Source organism: Hyperoodon ampullatus, assembly GCF_949752795.1.
Source record: "Hyperoodon ampullatus genome assembly, chromosome: 19".
NCBI classification, from domain to species: domain Eukaryota; kingdom Metazoa; phylum Chordata; class Mammalia; order Artiodactyla; family Ziphiidae; genus Hyperoodon; species Hyperoodon ampullatus.
The window spans coordinates 50,860,883-50,876,335 of record NC_136932.1 but is presented as its reverse complement, the minus strand read 5'-3'; the positions used below and the strand labels follow the sequence as shown (position 1 = coordinate 50,876,335).

The window sequence follows — 15,453 nt, the reverse complement described above, 5'->3', positions numbered from 1 at the left end:
TAAGTGCTGGCTGGCAAAGCATTTGCATTTATGAAATGTTCCGAGGGATGGGGAGAACCATGACAAAACAAAGAAACAGAACTCATCCTCAGCTAGTCCCTGTGGCAGAAGAAATATTTGTCCCTTACTAGAGAGCCCAACTAGTGAATATAGATACAACATGTCTCTGAGCTCTTCAGAGTATACTAAACACTTAATTTAAAAAACAGGTTTGGGGGCTTCCCTGGTGGCGCAGTGGTTGAGAATCTGCCTGCTAATGCAGGGGACACGGGATCGAGCCCTGGTCTGGGAGGATCCCACATGCCGCGGAGCAACTAGGCCCGTGAGCCACAACTACTGAGCCTGAGCGTCTGAAGCCTGTGCTCCGCAACAAGAGAGGCCGCGATAGTGAGAGGCCCGCGCACCGCGATGAAGAGTGGCCCCACTTGCCACAACTAGAGAAAGCCCTGGCACAGAAACGAAGACCCAACACAGCAAAAATAAATAAATAAGTTAATAAACTCCTACCCCCAACATCTTAAAAAAAAAAAACAAAAAACAAACAGGTTTGTAGACTGCTTGCCAGAAAGATTCCTTTCTGGATATGGCTGGAGATGCAACTACTTCTTGTATACTTAAGATAGTGGTCCCAGACATGTACTAAGCCCAAATACAGCTATAATATAAGCTGTAAAACAGATTCATACAGACCGCTTGACGCCAGTAGAGATGACCAGTGCTAGGAAGCAGGGAGACCCATACATTGGTGTGTTTCTGATCTAATATTTTCTAGTATTTACACAACTAGTGGCACCACAAGCACCCCATCATATACACCTTTCTATTAAGAACTGATAAATGATTAAGGCTTAGGAAGAGGGTTTCTTTTCTTCTTTCATCTCTAGAAGACATGGAAGAGCAAAAGTAAACGCTCAACGCTAGGTGGTCAGCCCTTTAAGCCTGCGACTTCCTGTTGCCCTCAGAGTGTTAGCTCCATCTGTCAAATGTCTACTCTGGCACAAAAAAGCTATTTAAAGGGTTGGTGCTATTGTGATTAGGACAGATCAGCTGGGAAGGATGGTATTTTTAGCTCTCAGCTAGACCCAGGGTGTTGAATCAGAAGGCACTAAACCTGAAAATGTCCATGTTAATAGAGCCCTCAGACTGGAAGGAAATGTGAAGGCCAGGGAACACCAGACCTTGGGGTGGAGGCAGAGGAAAAGCTAGAAAGGATCAGTTGCAGGAAGTGGTCTTGTACGCGATTAGCAGTGATTCAGTGTGGGAAATGATGGCCTCGGGCTCCTGGAGAAAATGAAGTGGCTGTTTTTCCCTCTGCTCCATGTGCTGCACTGCCACGTGCTGCACTGTGTGTCACTGGAAAACTGATTCGCTGGTATTTGGAGCACCCGAGGCAGGGAGGAACTGGCACGAGGCCATGGCAGAACAGATCAAAACTGAATTTGCTTTGGGAAACTGTTCCAGTTTACATCAGAAGACAAAGACCCTTTGGGAGCAAGACCAGACACCCCTTCCTTGGGCAAGATCACAAGTGTACACCAAGGTTCAATAAGGATTCAGAACCCCGATCTGGAAGCAGGGGGATCTTTTCTATGGCTCTGACAGGCCACAGTAAAGCCCTCAATCATCCAAACTTCCATTTTCTTTTTTGAAAAAGCATGTCCCTTTCACACCAGACCTCTGAAACCAAATCTGCTTTCCAATTACTCTGGCCTTTCTCTGCTCTCTATAGGCCAGAGTTTCCCAGATCGTGCATGTTCAAGGAACACTGGTGTTCCATAAGATGTTAATAATAAGCATTTTGTGACTTTAAATTCCACAGTGAAAAAATTTAGTTAATGTTGAGTTAAACTGGTTTCCTCGATGCAGGAAGCCTTAGCTTCTAGTGTGCTCATGTGCAACGGCAACACCCGAGAGAGGCGCATCATACACTGTATTTTCCAACCTTTCTGACCACAGAACCCTTTTCTGAGGGACAAGTGTTCTCAGGAGCATAGTAAATGAAATGTCCTGGGACTGACTACACAAGGGTGACTGTAACTCTCGCCATACACCACTGCAGATTCTGCACCTGAAGCTTCCTGAAAAACAGCTTACACGATGGAAGGCTGCCCAACCTCCCAACTCATCAAATGAGGCTTGTGGTAACTAACCAGTGAGCCTAGCAGAGAGATAACGCCGTCACCTACCTAGAATACGGCATAAAAAGCAGCTCAATTTAAGTATGACTTTTTTGTGAAAACTCAGCAAAAATGTGGTTTTGTTTAATAACTACATAACCAGTCAGGCTGAGAAACCTAGACCAAGAATATGTTCAAAAGAAGGCAGATATGTGGTATTCCTGAAGAGAATCGACAAACTAGTAGCGACAGTGGACATTACAGAAAACTATCTCCTCAAACACCTCTCCAAGGGCTCAGGAGAAGCCCTATAAGAAAAGACTTGTCTGAACACAGAGGATGAATGCATCATACAGCACTCCCACTCCCCGCAAAAAAACTTTTTAAAGAACAAGTTGAACTGAGAAGACAGTGAGTTGTTGTTTTTTTTCTTTCTGTACTGCTATACTGCCTCTTTCCCCCACTCAGTGCTCCAGCTACAGTGGGAGGGCGGCAGCCAGAAGGAGGAAATGACGGGTGAATGACGAAAAGAGGCAGCACCCAACAGCACCAAGGCTCACTTTCATTCAAACGCCTTTCATTTCATAAGGCCTTACGCTAACCTCAAAGAGAGACTGGAACAAAGGCAAGACCCTGAACAGCTGAAGGCTCCTTCCACTCCTGAGGATGCTTCAGTGAAACAAAGCCCTAGGCACTGTCAGCTGCTATTGTTTCTCCTCCTGGGCTCCCCGCTTGATGTTCTAGTACAGTAATAAAACTAACTACTAAGGGGGCTGGAGCTTTTTCATGGTGATTAAAGAGGTCAGTATAACCATATGAAAGCTGACACAAGGCAAGAAAGAAAAAGGCTACCAACTAGGCTTTAATCAACTATGATGTAGTCTTATTTAATAGTAAACACAGGATTCCAAATAAGGATCTCAGAAAGTCACTACTGAAGGCTGATGTAAAATGACAAACAGTCCTTTTAATTTTTAGGAGAGTGCATATCTTCAAGTGCCACTTCAATTACCTAATGCTTAGAATGTTCAACTCATACATGTTCAACTACTAGAGAATTGGGTGGGTGGATCCATTCTAGTTCTCTTCTTAAATCTGTTAGTTTGTTAAGTAATCTAGTACCTACATCAAAACATCCCAAGTTTTTAAAGAGAAGTTTGCAAAGTAATACCATATACTCGCTAGAAATAAGGTAGATGTGAAAAGATAGGTAAAGAAAAGACAAAATTTTCAAATATCTAATTTAATACACTAAAATGAAAATGAAATTTAGAGTCATCACTCACCAGCATTTAAATGACATTCCTTAATCTGAAACTGAAGTTCATTTTCATTGGGAATATCCTTCCATGTTGCAAGGAAGACCTGGCGCTCTGTATGGGGAAGCAGAGGGAAAGGAAGGATGTGCACAATCTGTCAATATTCTGAAATCTAAGCCCTTGTACCATTTCTCCTTTGGAGTGCTGGCTCTAGCAATACAGTCAGCAGTAGCCTGGGACTGGAGTCAACTCTTAGCTATACAGAGGTGCTACACTCCAGGTCAATTAATCCCTCATGAGTAGCACTAAGATACACTGGAAAAGAGTCTCCATCTAGGGTTTAGTTTTGCCTCCACTGTTTTCCTATTTGGGTGACTTTGGTTAAGTCTTGTGATCTTTCTGATCCTTAATTTCCTCATATATTATTACATCAGCCTACCCTACCCAAAGAGCTACTGTAAGAATGAAACCAATGTTAAGTGCCAATACAACTTCATATGTATCAGTACAAGCTAGTTTTATTAGATGGTGGTTTCCTAAGTAAGGGAAGAGAGAAATATCAACAACCACATGGGGAATACCAATACATTTATCACAGATTATTGAATTCTTATCTTGAGACAGTAAGAATTCAGGACAGGGCTAGGTGCTGAATTTCCGTGTATTATCTCAAGTCATTATAAAAACTATTTCTGCTTTGTAAACTTGGAAACGGAAACTCAAAAAAATTAAGCACCTTGCTACAGTCACATAGCTAGTAAACAGCCAAGCTGAGATTCAAATCCACATCTACTTGTCACCAAGCCACTTACTCTGTATGCTGTGGTGACTGGCTTATTCGGATAATAGGCATTGTGACTTGGAGACCAACAGCAAAGCAAGATCAACTGTGTGACTCAGGAGAATATATAATTAGCAATTATTAGAGCTTTAGAATAGCCTTCCTCCATTTTTTTAAACCTCAAAATAACTTGTCCTTCCGGGGCTATGCTCTGCCTGACACATTCAGAGAAAGAGCAAAGGTATATTTGGAAGGACAGGAGGACATACTTACCCATTTTGCCATCTTCTACAAAAAGCACGTTGAGTGGGATGAGGCAGCTGAAGTAGAAGACATCAATATTGTTTTTCACAGCCACCTGCCAGGAAAGTAGCAAGGGAAAATTAGGACATCATAAGAAGCCAGATAGGAGGGAAAGGACAGTTATGTGTCTAGAAATAAATCACCCAACTTCCTTCCTGTTTATTTATTTTTAAATATTTATTTATTTATTTGGTTGCGCTGGGTCTTAGTTAGTTGCGGCACATGGGATCTAGTTCCCTGACCAGGGATCAAAGCTGGGCCCCCTGCACTGGGAGCACGGAGCCTTAGCCACTGGACCACCAGGGAAGTCCCCAAAATCTGTTATTTTTATTTATTTAGCCTCACTGCACGGCATGTGGGATCTTAGTTCTCCGACCAGGGATCAAACCCGCGCCCCTTGCATTGGAAGCACAGAGCCTTAACCACTGTACGGCCAGGGAAGTCCCTCCTTCCTGTTTTAGACAGGGCAGGAAACCCCAAATCAAGACATACCAGCCCATACACTGCAAAGCATGTCCTTATTCACTCCACTGTCAAGAGCACCGTGGACAGCCTGCAACTCTGCCTTCTCCAGGAGGGGCCCCAGGAGGGATGAGTTCAAGGCACAAGTTCTATACCTGCGATATCCAGTCAGTTGTTTTAATAGTAGTTTCTGCTACCACTTACTAAGTACCTATTAATGACAGTATTTCTAATCCTCATTATAACTATCCCAAACAAAGCGCTGTTACTCTCCTCTCATTTTACAGATGAGGAACTGAGGTTCAGAAAGATTAAGTAACATCCAGTATCACACTGTCAGGACACAGAAGAACCAGGATTCAAATGCAAAATTGACTCTAAACCTTGGTTTTTTTTCTCTCCACAATAACTGGTGGCATACTGCCCCTTATCTTTTTTCAGGTATCAGTTTTAAAGCGCTTTCTTTTATAAAATTTTACTTTCCTAAGTCATATGGCTGGAAAAGTTTGTTGGGTCAAACACTCGTAAATCTGATGACTCTCGGAAGGAAAAACCTTTGAACAAATGAAGAGTTTTCTTCTCACAATACAAACTTCTGGATTTGGGCCGGCTGTGATTCTCCCGTGGCCCATTCAATCCAGAGCATGCTGTTCATATTTTTTAAAAAGCTATAATAAGTACTTGTGTTCAGGGGCCACACTGATTGGTGTCTCTATTCAGAAACAGGCAGACTCCACTGTGGCAGATTGTAAGAGCCATATACTGTAAGAGGGGAGAGTAGGAGAAGAACTGCTCAAAACTACCACTTCCCATTGGTTTGTCACTGGTGACTTTCCTATCTGTGCTCTTGGCACTGCAGAAAACCACTTCTCTGGGCGAGTTTCATAATCAGTAACCATGTCTATTTCTCTCTAAGAAAATAAAGGTAAAAAGTGCTTATCTAGCACCACTATTCTGTCCCCGCCCCTTCTTGGGGCAAATGCCTATACTTCAACAGCATATTGAGATTGAAATATCCTCTTTCCGAAGTACTTCCAGTTCTTTTACATTTGTTATCAACTCATCTTCCCCACCTTTTTTTTTTTTTTTTTGGCTGCAGTGGGTCTTCGTTGCTGCGCACGGGCTTTCTCTAGTTGTGGCGAGCGGGGGCTACTCTTCGTTGTGGTGGGTGGGCTTCTCATTGCATTGGCTTCTCTTTGTTACGGAGCATGGGCTCTAGGCACGTGGGCTCTAGAGTGCAGGCTCAGTAGTTGTGGTGTACGGGCTTAGATGCTCCGTGGCATGTGGGATCTTCCCAGACCAGGGCTTGAACCCATGTCCCCTGCATTGGCAGGTGGATTCTTAACCACTGAGCCACCAGGGAAGTCCCTTCCCCACCTTAAATAGTACCTTTATTTCATCCTCCATAATTTGGTTAGGGTATGTCTACTTGATATCTTTCTGCCCTCTTTCCTATAAGAACTCATCAAATTACTTGCCTTGTAACTTGTACATTTAACCTTTCAATGACCCACACCCAGGAGTTTCTGACCTGTATCACATAATCAGATGCCCAAAATGTTGAGACAGCAGGAGTCTCAAAAAGCTTGAGTCTGGTGAATACAAGCAGAGTAACTAACCTCAGGAAAGAGGGACCTTAGACATTCTTTAAGATGTACTAGAGCACCACTTCAAAAGATCTATACCAGCTGTGGGCTTCTGGGAAGGAGGTATTTTCTAATTCATCTGGTACTCAGCAATCAGAGAACGGGAACTCTTATTTCAAATAAGGGCGCCAAGAAGACCTTGAGGGAGTGCCAGGCTCTGTAAAGGGCATTTAGAAGTGAAAACTGGAAGTGGCTCAAGTGGGCTAGCGTGGGTCATATGTCCTCCAAGAGGTAATATTAGTGGTTCTCAACCAAAGACTTATATTAGAATCATCTGGAGAGATTTCTCAAAACAGAATCCGGGACTCCATCCTGTATTTAAAAAAACAGCAATCCCTAAATCTGGGACCTGGAACATGTATTTTGGAAAAAGTTCCTAGGAAGATCAACCAGACAAGTAATTAATTTAGAACAATGTTTCCTAAGAAGTCTGCGTGGGCTTATAAATAGACCATTCTTCTGAGGGAATCCTTCCTTATTCCAACTGAAGCCCTTTAACAATGGAAAAGACATGAAAAGCTCTTCTAGGTCAGCAGTGCTAAAACCATTCTGTCCCAAGGACCCTTTTGACAAACAGATGAAAGTCAGGGACCTTCTTTCTGAAAACTGTACATGCAATGTTTCCACAAAAACTTCAGGGGTTTCAGGATACCCTGAAGACTATCCCTGGACTTCTGCTCTAGAATAATTCTCTGAGAAGCTGGGACACCCAAATCAGAGGCAGCAGACACAGTGGCTCTGAACACGGACTTGGGAACCAGACCAGACCACCTGATTTCAAATGCTGACTCTCTTACTTACTAGCTGTGTGACTTTAGGCAGTAGTACTCAGCTCAGTCTCCGGTCTGAAGGATGGAGATAACAACAGGACCAAATGCACGGGGTTGTTATGAGGCTAACGAGTAAATGTTTGCAAAGCACTTATAATGGTGCCTGACTTACAATTAAGTACTATTAACAAATGCTTCTCAAAGAAAAGCTCCCTCTTCTTTCATCATTTTCTGCTTTACCTTTTTACTCAGAATTTTTCATAATTAAGGATAACCACATTAGACTTATCTGACATCTTACACATACTCAAATGTAGTATTACAACTATGCTAACAAGAGATCAGTGAGGAAGCGTTTCATCTCTTTTACATTAGATTTTCAAAATCTGCATTTTGCAGCTCTCAAACTTTTACTCTTGGCTAGGACTGCATTTATTTCAAATGTATATGGTTCCCTTGGATCTGGGCCCTGCCTACCTCTCCAGCCTACTTCCTTAACTTCAAGCACATCAGAATTACTTCTTGCTCCCCAAACACTGAAACTGACACGCTGTTTCTCGTCGTTGTTCTTTCTGCTTAATATGTTCTTCTCCTAAAACTTTATCTGTCTGGAAAATATCTATTTAATCTGAAGATTTAGTTCAAGCTTGACAAGGATTTCTCAGGAAGGCTCTAGCTCCTCTCCGTAGCACCCACTCCATGCACCTCTATACAGAATAAATAATTGTTTATCTCTGCCTCACCCACAACACGATGATCTCTCTCTCAGTGCAGGGGCTCTCATCTTCACTCGCATACTAGTGACTCAGTAAGTATTTGCTGCATGAAATTCAAGGGGAAGAAGCTGAGCAAATGGAATGAAACAATGGTTTCTCAACCCTTTTTTTTTTCTTTTTAACCTGTACATCGTTCATATGCAAAACATAATTTCAGGGACTTCCTTGGTGGCACAGTGGTTAAGAATCCGCCTGCCAATGCAGGGGACACGGGTTTGAGCCCTGGTCCGGGAAGATCCCACATGCCACAGAGCAACTAAGCCCATGCGCCACAACTACTGAGCCTGTGCTCTAGAGCCCACAAGCCACAACTACTGAAGCCCGTGTGCCACAACTACTGAGCCCACATGCCACAACTACTGAAGTCCATGTGCCTAGAGCCCGTGTCCCACAACAAGAAAAGCCACCGGAATAAGGCCGCGCACCGCAATGAACAGTAGCCCCCACTCGATGCAATTAGCCTGTGTGCAGCAACGAAGACCCAACGCAGCCATAAATAAATAAATAAATAAATTTATTTTAAAATCCCCATAATTTCACCAGTAACATGGCTCATTAGGCACACAGATACTTGATGAGGCAAGGATGGGGGGATAGAATGATACGTGGGCTCTTTTGGTTTCAAATTCGCTGGGCTAAAATAATATCTAGATGTTGAGGAAGAATAACACAGGCAGTAGATCACAACCCAAAGAATATTAGATTCTCAAAGGATATGCCAGTAACTCTTCGGGAGTCTCAGCAAAAAAGATTCAAGGAAAACACAGTATGAAGCCAGTCCAATTCCAATCCAGACGGCAGCTCTCTCTCTTTTTAAATTTTTATTTATTTATTTTGGGCTGCGTTGGGTCTTCCTTGCTGCGCACAGGCTTTCTCTAGCTGCAGCGAGCCGGGGCTTCTCTTTGTTGCGGTGCGCAGGCTTCTTTCTCACTGCGGTGGCTTTCCTTGTTGCAGGGCACGGACTCTAGGTGCGCAGGCTTCAGTAGTTGTGGCACGTGGGCTCGGTAGTTGTTGCTCACGGGCTCTAGAGCACAGGCTCGGTAGTTGTGGTGCACGGGCTTAGCTGCTCCGCAGCATGTGGGACCTTCCCGGACCAGGGCTCGAACCCGTGTCCCCTGCATTGGCAGGAAGATTCTTAACCACTGCGCCACCAGGGAAGTTCCCAGACGGCAGCTCTCTTAAACAGAACTGAGTAAACCTTAGAGTATGATACTGACTGCTTCAGCGGGAGAGAGGGGAGTTCTCTGTTTTCTTGTTTTGAAATTCACCATCCCAACAGGTACAGAACAGAAAGAAAGAATCCAGACAAGGTGGAGAAGTATTTTCCAAGAGCTTTAACATCAACGTCTGGCTCGCCTATGGCAAATCAATTATCACATATATATCCAACTGCCTACTTGGTATCTCTACTTGGATAACTAACAGATATCTGAAAATGAACATGTCCAAAACCAAATTCTTGATCTCCCCATCTCATCCCTAAATGGAACCTCCTGCTGACGTTCCAAACTCAGTATATGAAACACTGCCAAGCTTTTTATGGTGTCCCTGCTTCTGCACTTGTCTCTCCCCACCCTCCCCACCTAGCTTCCCAGTCTACTGTCACCAAGGCAGAGTGATCTTAAAATGTAGATCAATTCATAAATACTTCCCTGCTCAAACTTCCAATGACTTCCCAAACTTACAACTGCCTATAGTTGGATGTCTCTTACCTCTCTGTTGTCATATGCTATGACTTTCCCGTCAGCCACAGGAGCCTGCTCTTGTGCCCTGCACATACCAGGCATGCTCCTATCTCATAGCTTTTTGCCTTTGTTTTCTTCTGCTTGGAGTTCTCTTCCACCAGAAATGTGCAAGGCTCATTCTGGCCTCCTTTAGGTCTTTGCTTTAAATCAAATATTATCTTCTCACGTACGTCTTCCATGACCAACGTATTTATAAAATTATACCACCCAACCTCCAACTCTAGGACTCCCTATCCCAACCTCTGCTTTGTTTTTCTCCATTGCTCTTATCTGACATATTATTTTACTTATATGTTGGTGCACTGTCTGTCCCTGTGCCACATAATCCACCTCGAGTAAAATGTAAGTTTCACAAGGGAAGGGATTTTTGTCTCTTGTTCACTACTGTATTCTCAGTTTCTAAAACAGTGACTGGCACAGAGTAAGGGCTCAATAAGTATAATGACTGTAAAATACACTACTCAAAGTTCCTGACAGCCATTTGGGTTTAGACAAGATATGAACTTGGTCTAAAGTTTCCAAAAGGACAGGACTTCTCAAGTTTTTTCCAGTGTACTTCCCTTAACAGAGGAGGAAAGAATGGACATATATAGTGGGGTGGAGGTAGGGGTAAGGATCAGGATTAGGGGCATAATATGAAGTAGCCCACCATAAGAACAAAATTTCTTTGAAGTTCCATGCTATTCCATAATGAATCCATGTGTTCTAATATGAAAATGTGTTTCTCCATTTCCCTTTAAATAAAACTGATGTTCCAGGCGAACACACCATGTGTATTCTTCAGCCCCACGTACCTCCTAACATGGTGGTTTTAAAACTGGTGTTCCTTAAAATTAATTTAGTGGGATGAAACTGGCATAAAAAATAGAATAGAAAATGTCATAGCGTGTCTTATGAAGAATAAATAATGTTTCCTGAAACTTTCAGTTTTATGTATTGTGTGTATACACTATGTAAAATGTATCTCTTACTGTAAATTGCAGTCAAAAAAGTATAAAAACCATAATACTCATACACCAAATTAAAAAGGAAGCAGTGAGGAAATGGGCTCAGTGAGCTTCGGAACAGAGTGCAGACCTCAGTCTCTGCTGTGAGGATGCCTGAAGCAGGTCACAGATGGTACCAAGGAGCTGATTACCTAAGGCTCTGTTCCTCTGGTCTGTCACGTGTGACATGCAGACATAACAATATTAACTTGCCTCTCAGGGACATCAATAAGAAGAGCAAATAGAAATGATTAGGAGGCACTTGGAAAACACAAAAGCAGGCTATAAGTGCTTAATAATAAGAATGATTTTTAAAAGTTACTTTCAGTGGCTGCTGGGGAAAGAGCAGCCTGTCAGCTTCAGCCTGTAACCAACAATTAGTTTCTTTCCATAGTATAGGAAGCCTGCTGCAGGAGCTGCAGCCTCTTTATGGTGGCACAGCTGGAGAGGAGCAGACTGAATTAATATTCTAACCTTGTTTCAGTGTGCTCAAAAGTACCATAAAAAGGTACGAGATGAACTCAGTCTGAACTCTGGCAAATGCGGCCTCTCCCCACAGATCACCACAGGTGGCACTGCCACAAGAAAATTCAAGCCAAGTGGTAGACAGCTCACCTTTGAGAGTATATCGTCTACTCTTCTGTGACGTCACTTGTGACCTTTCCAAGTCTCTGAGGAATTTTTTTTTTTTTTTTCCTCCTCTCCGTTTAGCTTCTAGAAAGATTATTTGCAGGCTGGTCCAAGCCAGGACCAGGCAGTGACGCCAACCATCGCCAGTTGTCTGAGGAATGATGATTCAGATGTGTGTTAAGCACCACACCACCTAGTCAACAGAGCCTAGGGGAATGGCTCTGAGTGACAGGTTTTTAATGACACTGACTCCAACTGTGTGATATGTCATCTGAGACTCAAGCAGAAGAGGCTCTCTGCTAGCTGCTGGAGTTAAATCTACCTGTAGTTCTGCATTCTTAGTCAATGCCAAAAAATATCTACCATTTTTAGTTTAAATATGGTTTTCCATTTCAAACCCTATTGACCGATAAATTATCTGAGACTTCTCAGAGACGTCCTGACAAAGCAGGGCTATCTATAACATTTGACAATGTCTGAATACAGTTAAAAATATAGCAGAAATAGTCAGGCAACCCACCATAGAAAATGTCAATTTACTTTCCTTCCAATGCTGATTGCATTTTAACTTGAACAGCCATCTTTAGTTTACTTCCACGGCTAAGATTCAAACAAGAAGCCTCTATTTTCTTTCTTAGTTCACCCAATAGATCAGATGGATTACATGGCAGCTGAGCAGCCCTCAAACACTGCCAATCTGCTGTCATTATAGATAAAAGCCACACTTGTTGATTTTCATTGTTAAGAGCATGTGGACGTTGGAGCCTCTTACAGGGAAAACTTGACAGGTTCCTCTCTCTCTGATAAAAGCAGTAGCTCCATGTCCCTAAGCTAATTTCCCCTTGGGCAACAACATGCACTTCAGCATCTGAAATTTCCACGTTTAAGTGGCTCTCAGAATGGAAAGGAAAGCTCTGAACAGACCCTCAGATGATCTCTTAAACTTAAATCTTCTAGTGGTACACATAATTACTGGGTTTTAGAATGGCAATGAGGGGGCTTTCCCTGCTGGTCCAGTAGGTAAGACTCTGCGTTCCCAATACAGGGGGCCTGGGTTTGATCCCTGGTCAGGGAACTAGATCCCACATGCATGCCACAACTAAGAAGTCCGCATGCCACAACTAAGAAGCCCGAGCCTGCATGCCGCAATGAAGATCCTGCATGCCTCAATTAAGACACGGAGCGGGCAAAAATATATATATAATAATAAATATTAAAAAAAAGAAAAAGAATGGCTATGAGAACCTAAGAGACAAGCTCTCTTGGTGGGCCCTGTTTTGAAAGGCGAAGAGAAACCAAAAGATACTAAAACTGATGTAACTGTGACTCCTCCTGGAGTCCCCATTCGGTCATGCGTTCTGCTTAATCTCAATCCCAGAAACCTCCCACAGAGTTAACACCATGAATTAGAATGTAGGCAGATTAAATCTCCAGAACACCAAAGAGAAGATTAACATTGTAAAGTGGTACACACAGACTTAGTTGAGAAGAGGAAGGAGTATATCAGAATGATAGTCTCCAAGGCTGTACGCTGGAAGAACCCTAAAGCACAGTAGGGTTAGAACTACTGGAATCAAATTCTGTAATTCTTCTGCAATTTAAGCTAGACTCTCAAGTATTGCTTTAAAAAAGAATTCCCCCTCTCCGTCAAAGCCATTTGGGAAAAAAGTGGAAAGGTCACAATTTTCATGAAAGACTGCCTCTGTGGACAGAGGCAGTCTTTCATGAAGCTTCTTTTTGAAGCCCATCCATAGCCACCACTAAAGCCATCTGAACTGCAGAGAGTCAGCCTGAACTCACACCCTTAAAGTCCCAGCACAACGTCCAGTGCCAGCGTTGTGACACCTCATCCCAGAGTGAATTTCAGTTTAGGAGTCGCACCCTTTTTACTGCTTACCTCTGAACTTATAAACAATCACACCCATTCCCACCAAAGCAAACTCTTCTGATAGGAAGGGTGGAAAAACCTGGAACTGGGACGTGCTAGACCATTACCTTTTTACATAAAAAAAATTTTTTTTCCCTTTTAAAGGCAAAAGTTAGACTGTTTTGAGTATTATTTGAAAAAACTGTTTTCTGAAAGCAAAGAACTGAGCGACAAGATACAATGATCATCTAGTAGGAGAGGGCAAACCCCTCTGCCCTTCCTTTCAAAGCTTGCCTTCTCATCACTTCATATCCATCAGAATTAGAAAGAAGTCAGGCTTCTTTCTGGTCTCATAGAAAAAGGGGCTTGCTCAGCTCCATTTCCTGTCAGACAGCTAAATGATTCTGGTTTTCCCTGGGGCTCCAAGACACACACAGAGCATCCTTAAGCTTCCAAATTTACTCTGAGAATAAGATACAAAATAGTCGGAGGGAATTAGGATAATGGCTTAATAGTTGTGTGGTGACAATTTGTTTTTATTTTGAAGTGGCACACAGACAGAGGTTAGTAAAAGTTCCCCAAACGTTAGAATAGTCACATGTTCTATTTTCCTAGTTATCGCCAGCCTTGGAAATAGGGTCCATTAACATGCTGTGATCTTGCCTTTTCAAATATCAATGAACAGAGTAATGGAAGCAGCAGCTTCTAATGTTTGTTCTGCCCATTTGAGAGAAAATGAATCTGTGACTGTAGGTCCTCAGATTAAGCCTGGGATCAGGACCAGACCCACCCAGGTAAAAGGGTATTGAAACAGGGGCAGGGGGTAGACTGCAAGGTCACCAAGAAACAACTGGCAGACAGAGTATTTAGGGATACCCTGTTTGCTAAGATGAGGAGATGCCCTTGCTGAGTTTGGTCAAGAACCAGATGCACCTGATATTTGTAAACACTTTCTTAAATGAAAGCAAAAAGAGTCATTCAACAGCAAATATTTATTAAGCACCTATTGTGTGCCAGGTATTGTTCCAGGCACTAGGAGATAAATCAGTGCAGAAAAAAGACTAAGACAAAAACTGTTGCCCTTTTGGAGTTTGCGGTCCAGTGACCGGCGGGGGGGTGGGGTGGGGGGTAGTGGGGGCAGGAGGTGAAAATGAGGAAGTACAATAAACAGTATTTAAAATGGATAAGTGCTCTGGGGGAGAGCAAGGGCAAAGGGGATCAAGAATACGGGGAGTAGAGTGAGGCGGCCTTATCAAAAAGGTCCTACTTTAGCAAAGGCCTGAAGGAGGCCATGAGCCATGCAGATATGGCAATTGGGAGAAAGAACATTCCAGACATGGGAAACGGCCAATTCAAAGGCCCTGAGGGGGCAGCATACCTGTCTGAGGATCCACGAGGAAGCCAGTGTGGCTACAGTAGAATGAGGGGAGGAGAAGGAGATGAAGCCAGTGAGGTAAGGGGGAGGCGGAAGGCACGGCTAGATCATGCAGGGACTTGTAGACCATTGTTAGGACTTGGGCTTTTCCGCTTAGAAAAAATACCAGTGCAAGTTGTTCCACACTTGACGATGTAAACCCATGTATAACAGGGCAGTGATACAGCAAGAATTAAGCAACTGCCACAACTCTGATAGGACCATATCTAGGTAGAGAGGGTCACTGGCAGCTGTGTGCCTCAAAAGGAACACAGGGTCAAGGGAGAATAATGCTAGGATATACTGCATCCGTTCCTGCTCCAGGCAGCTTCCTCCAAGTTTTACATGTTAGGCAAAATAAATCAGAAACTTACAGCAAAAAGCGTACTTGACCTCTTTCTGTCAATACAGAACCCACCTGCCGTGCTATACTGACCAATCTGGTTACTAGCCGTAAGTAACCAAATGCTAACCAAATTAATCACAAGCCCCTAATGCTCTCCTCCTCCAGCAGCGTACAACAGAATTACTCTATGCAGTTTCAGCTGCCAGAAAGAGCCAGCAATATTTTCACAGGCCTTTCAGCCTGACAAGACAGATAAGTTCCCCAAACCCAAGGTCTTACCTTAAACAGGTTCTGCCCGACCTACACAGGCTCTCACCCTAAAGGCACGATCTTTCTTTTTCCCTTTAACGA

General features: G+C 43.2%; 1 protein-coding gene across 1 annotated transcript in view; it reads right to left on the bottom strand.

The window, feature by feature from the left end:
• AP2B1 (adaptor related protein complex 2 subunit beta 1) overlaps positions 1-15,453 on the bottom strand; it is a 111,962-nt gene that overhangs the window by 7,937 nt on the left and 88,572 nt on the right. Inside the window, exons 19-20 of the mRNA XM_079724991.1 lie at positions 4,431-4,515; positions 3,404-3,490 (exon numbers count right to left, since the gene is read on the bottom strand). Of these exons, the coding sequence (XP_079581117.1) occupies positions 3,404-3,490; positions 4,431-4,515 (172 nt within the window). The remainder of the gene's footprint in view (positions 1-3,403; positions 3,491-4,430; positions 4,516-15,453) is intronic.